General features: G+C 32.6%; 1 protein-coding gene across 1 annotated transcript; it reads left to right on the plus strand.

The window, feature by feature from the left end:
• The first annotated feature begins 94 nt into the window (after window positions 1-94).
• LOC112459334 (serine/threonine-protein phosphatase 6 regulatory ankyrin repeat subunit B-like) lies at window positions 95-5,404 on the plus strand. Its single transcript, XM_025023408.1, has one exon. The coding sequence runs from the start codon at window positions 197-199 to the stop codon at window positions 5,312-5,314; it is 5,118 nt and encodes a 1,705-aa protein (XP_024879176.1). The 5' UTR covers window positions 95-196; the 3' UTR covers window positions 5,315-5,404.

Raw genomic sequence — 5,404 nt, forward strand, 5'->3', positions numbered from 1 at the left:
GAATGAAAGAGGTTCGTTTATTTCTACATATAAACAAAGGAAGACTTACGATGTAACGAAAGAAAAATATAATAACCAACTTGCACTAAAGCTGTCTGAACTAAAAAGTATTTTAAGCAATAACGCATTGAGTGATCAATTAATAGAAAAATTACCTTTCTATAAGAGTGACAAAAAATTGCAAACACTAGTAGAAATGCTTGTTCTTGATATAATGTCAATTTTAGGTAGCTCAAAGCATTACTTGGAAAATAATTTACTTTTCTTAGACGATAACAGTCCTTTATTAACTGGAAAATGTTTACGTAATCATTTAGCGCATGATAATGCCTTGGTTGACGTTTTATTATCTGATCCTTCAATAGCCGTTGTTTTAAACGCTAAAAAACTTACTGAAGAAAATATAATGAAAAGCAAGAAAAAAATTGGCAAGTTATTAAGTGATAATTCTTCCAAATTGAGAGAGAAATACGATCAAGACTTAGATACCATTACTAATCAGGAAAGAATGTTTGCTGCTTTAGAAGAAGGAAATCTAGAAAGTTTAAAGGATCGTCTGAAAAAAGGTGCAGATATTAATGCTAGAAATGTTAATTTATGGACCGCGTTACATTTTGCTGCTAAAGGACCCAGTCTTGAAGTTATAAAATTTGTTCTTGATCAAAATTTAAGCGTTGATGTGAAGGATATCAATGGTCAAAGCCCATTGCATGTTGCTGCTGCGCATGGAAGGAAAAACATTGTAGAGTTTTTTATAAAAGAAACAGGTTTATATGTTGCTGAACTAGATCAGAGTGGCAGAACACCACTACATGTTGCTGCTCAAAATGGTCACAAGGATACTACGGAAGTTTTATTAGAAAATGAAGCTAATGTTATTACCCAAGATAAATTTGGTCTTTCAGCTTTACACTATGCAATAAATAATAATCATAATGTCGATGTGGTCAAGATTCTATTGGAAAAAGATGTGAACGTTGATATTAATGAAACTATGGGTGGCTTTACCCCGTTGCACGTAGCTGCAGAAAGAGGTCATCTAGAGTTAGTTACCTTCTTGCTTCAAAATAAGGCAAATGTTAATGCTAGAAATGATCAATATTTGACACCATTACATGTAGCAGCAACATACGGCCATCTTGAAGTAGTAAATGCTTTAATTCTAAAAGGAGTTGATATCAACGCTCGAGACATAAGTGGCTGTACACCATTACACTATGCAGTACAATACGGTCATGAGAACACAGCTAATATTCTATTAAAGCATGGAGCTAACGTTAACGCTGTTAACAAATTCTACAATAATACACCTTTGCACTATGCAGCAAAAGATGGACACGAGGGAATTGTTAGAGCTCTATTGAGAAATAAAGCCAACGCTAGTATTGCCACTGTTACAAATTTTACTCCACTGCATTTTGCTGTTCGATATGGTCATCTAGGGATAGTTGTTACTTTACTTAAACATGGTGTTGATATTTGTGCTCAAGATCGATGTAACGGTACACCATTATTCTATGCAGCAGAAAGTGGTCATGAGGAAATTGCTGAACTTTTAATAAGAAAGGGAGCAGAAATTAATGTCAAAGCTAACAATAATATGACACCACTACATGTAGCTGCTCAGGAAGGTCACGAAGACGTTATTAATCTTCTAATAAAAAATAGAGCTGAGGTTGATGCAAAAACTCATAACGGTAGTACACCACTACATCTAGCTGCTCAGAAAGGCCACAAAGATATTATTGATATTCTAATAAAAAATAAATCTAAAGTTGATGCTAAAACTCATGATGGTATCACACCATTGCATCTAGCTGCTTTAAACGGTCAAGGAGGTACTATTGTTTCTCTAATAAAAAATAAAGCTAAAGTCAACACTAAAGATAATAATGGTATTACACCCTTACATGCAGCTGTTGTAAAAGGCCACAAAGATATTGTTAATCTTCTAATAAAGAATAAAGCCCAAATCGATGCAAGAGATTTTGCAGACATTACACCATTACATGCAGCCGTAGAAGTTGGTAATAAAGAAATCGTTGAGATTTTGGCAGCAAATGGAGCCAATGTCAATGTCAAGAGTAACAACTTAACACCATTGCTTTCTGCTATAAAATATAATTATAAGGAAATCGTTGAAGTTCTTATAGCGAATGGAGTTAATATTAATGGCGTTGAACCTTTGTCACTAGCAGTTCTTGCTGGTTACCGAGATATTGTAGAAATTTTGTTAAAAAACAAAGTTTATTTTAATATGAAAGATCCTAAAATTGCTGCACTATTACACTTGGCTGCTAGTAAAGGTCATAAGGATATAGTAAAGGTTCTGATAACAGGAGGAGCTAATGTTCATGCTGTAACTGGTATTTATAATTCAACACCATTATATTTGGCAGCACAGGAAGGTTATGAGGAAGTTGTTGAGATTTTAATAGCAGAGGGCGCTAACGTTAATGTTAAATCTAACGTTGATGATAATACCCCATTACATGCAGCAGCAAGATATGGTCGTGGCAATGTTGTAAAAGTTTTACTAGATAATAAAGCTAATATTAATGTTAAGGATAATATGAATAGAACACCTCTGGAATTTGCAGTGTCATATGGTCATTTACAAATAGTTAAAATGTTACTGCAGTACGAGAAAATAGATATGAATGCAAAAGGTAATGATGATTATACGATATTGCATATTGCTTCACAAGACGGAAGGTTAGAGGTGGTAAAATATCTAGTAGATCAGGGATCTGATGTTAATGCTAAAAATGCCTCTGGTTCAAAACCTATACATATTGCTGCTAGAGAAGGTTATAAAGATACTGTAGAGTTTTTTCTTAGTAAGGGGTTAAATATTAATGAACGTGGTTTAGATAATCAGACATTATTACATTATGCTGCAATGAAAGGTCATTTAGAAGTTGCAAGGTATTTGATAACACAAGGTGCTGATGTTGATGCTAAAGATGTTAATGGTTTAACTCCTATGCATATTGCTGCTAATTTAGGTTATAAAGACGTTATTGAAATTTTATTACAACATGGCGCAGTTTATAACGCTGTTTACTACAAGTTTTATAAAACACCATTAGAAATGTCTAGTAACAAAAACGTTATCAATCTATTAACATTTACTGAGAAATTGTTTGAGGCTGTAAAACGTAATGATTCTTTAGAAATTGAGAATTACATTAAAGCAGGGGCTGTCGTTAACGCTAAAAATGCTAAGGGAACATCATTACATTATGCTGCGTGGAAAGGCTTTGATAGGATTGTCAATATTCTGTTACAAAATAAAGCTGATCCTAATGCAGTTGGTAATAAGGGATTTACCCCTCTACATTATGCCGCTAAGTTCTCTCACTTAAAAGTTGTAAAGCTCTTATTGTCTAACGGTGCAGTATATAATGCTGTTTCTGATAGTGGTAAAACACCATCAGATTTTACTGTAGATAAAAGTATAACTAGCTTATTTAAATTACTGAGTGACTCATTTAAAAATATTAAAAATAATAATTCTCAAGTTGTTAATGATCTTAACATGATACACGATATTGATACAGTAAAAGCAATAATGAATGCTTGCGATAGAGAAAAGAAAACGTTAGTAGTTGCTGCAGTGCATAGTAACTTTTCAAAAGTCGAACAGTTGAAAGAGATATCACAAGGTGATGTATCCGCTCAGATTAATCTAGCTTTGGAGCTTTTTAATCAGGGCCATTATCAAAGAGCCTTAAGTATTTTCAAAAGCGCATATGAAAAAAGAAAAGAATTACTAGGATCAGATAATCCTGGCACTTTAGATTTTCAGACATACATAGGTAAAGTATCTTTCGCGCAAGGAGCTTACCAAGAAGCTTTAAATACATTTGAAGACATTTTCCAAAAACAGAAAAAAATACTGGGTTTGAATGATAAGAATACTTTAAGTACAAGAAGTATAATCGCTTTAGTGCTGCATAAGCAAGGGAGGAATGAAGAAGCTCTTAATATTTATAAAGAAGTTTGTAAGAAACAAGAGGAAATACTAGGGCCAAATGATTTAGATACTTTAGATTCTTACTTTCACATGGCACTAGTATTAGATAAACAAGGAAATTACGAAGAAGCGTTAAATATCAATAGAACAGTTTTTGAAAAAAGAAAAGAAATATTAAGTGCAAATGACATGTCAGTTGTATTTGTTCAAAATAATATAGCAATGGTACTCGCTAACCAGGGTAAGCATGAAGAAGCACTAAAAATTTATAAAGAGGTTTTTGAGAAGAAGAAAGCGATTTTAGGTATTAATCATTCTAGTACTTTGAAAACGTTATTTAATATTGCTTCAAATCTCTTCAATCAAAAAAAATATCATGAAGCTTTGAAAACTTTTCAAGAGGTTATAAATATCCAGAAAAATGCTTTGGGAGCAAATCACCCTGAAACCTTAGATACTCAATACAACATGGCAATTGTACTTTTTTCTCAAGGCAAATTTATTGGTGCACTTAAAGTCTTCAGAGAATGTTTTCATGAAATCAAAGCTATTTTTGGACCAAATCATCCTACTGTTTTGGATATTTTAAATAAGATAGAAAAGATTAATGATATATTAAAGTATGATGGCAGCAATGCATCGGAAATTTTTCAGTATATGCAGGAAGACATTAACATTGCTGCTAGTAATGGTGATATACAAACTCTTCAACGCTTATTAAAAGATGGAGCTGATGCAAATGACAAAGACATTGATGGAAGAACACCGTTACATTACGCTGTTAGTAATGGACAGGCAAGTATTGTAAACATCTTACTAAGGAACAGAGCTGATGTTACTCAAACTACTAATAAAGGTAATACACCATTACACATTGCTACTTCTAAAGGTTACAAAGAAATTGTTGATGTTTTATTACAACATGTAAGTCATAATAAATTAAATAATTTTATTAATGCTAAAACAGCTGCTACCGGTGCTACGTCGCTTCACGTTGCAGCTAAGAATGGTTTTTTTGATGTTACCAAGTCCTTATTGAAGCGAGGTGCATTTTATAATATTAAAAATAATGAAGGTAAAACACCTCTTGATCTTTCTAAGGATCAAACTGTTAACGACTTACTGAAACTAGTTGAAGAAATATTTAAAGATGCAAAAAATGGTAATGTTGAAATGATCAACAAATTAAAGGCCGTAAAACCTGATGAGTTTGTAGTTGTAACAAATGCTCGTAATAATCAAGGAAATACGTTATTGCAAGTTGCTGTAACTAATAGGCACAAGAATGTTGCGAGTAAATTGTTAGAAATGCTAAAAACGCCAGATGAAAATTAAGTTGTCAATACATAGAAAGGAGTTAAAAGCTTAAAACTTTAATTAATGCTGTTGAAATATTATGTAACTTAAGTTAATAATTTTAAAGAA

This window comes from Temnothorax curvispinosus, unplaced genomic scaffold (assembly GCF_003070985.1).
Source record: "Temnothorax curvispinosus isolate PA1 unplaced genomic scaffold, ASM307098v1 QBEX01000147.1, whole genome shotgun sequence".
NCBI classification, from domain to species: Eukaryota; Metazoa; Arthropoda; class Insecta; order Hymenoptera; family Formicidae; genus Temnothorax; species Temnothorax curvispinosus.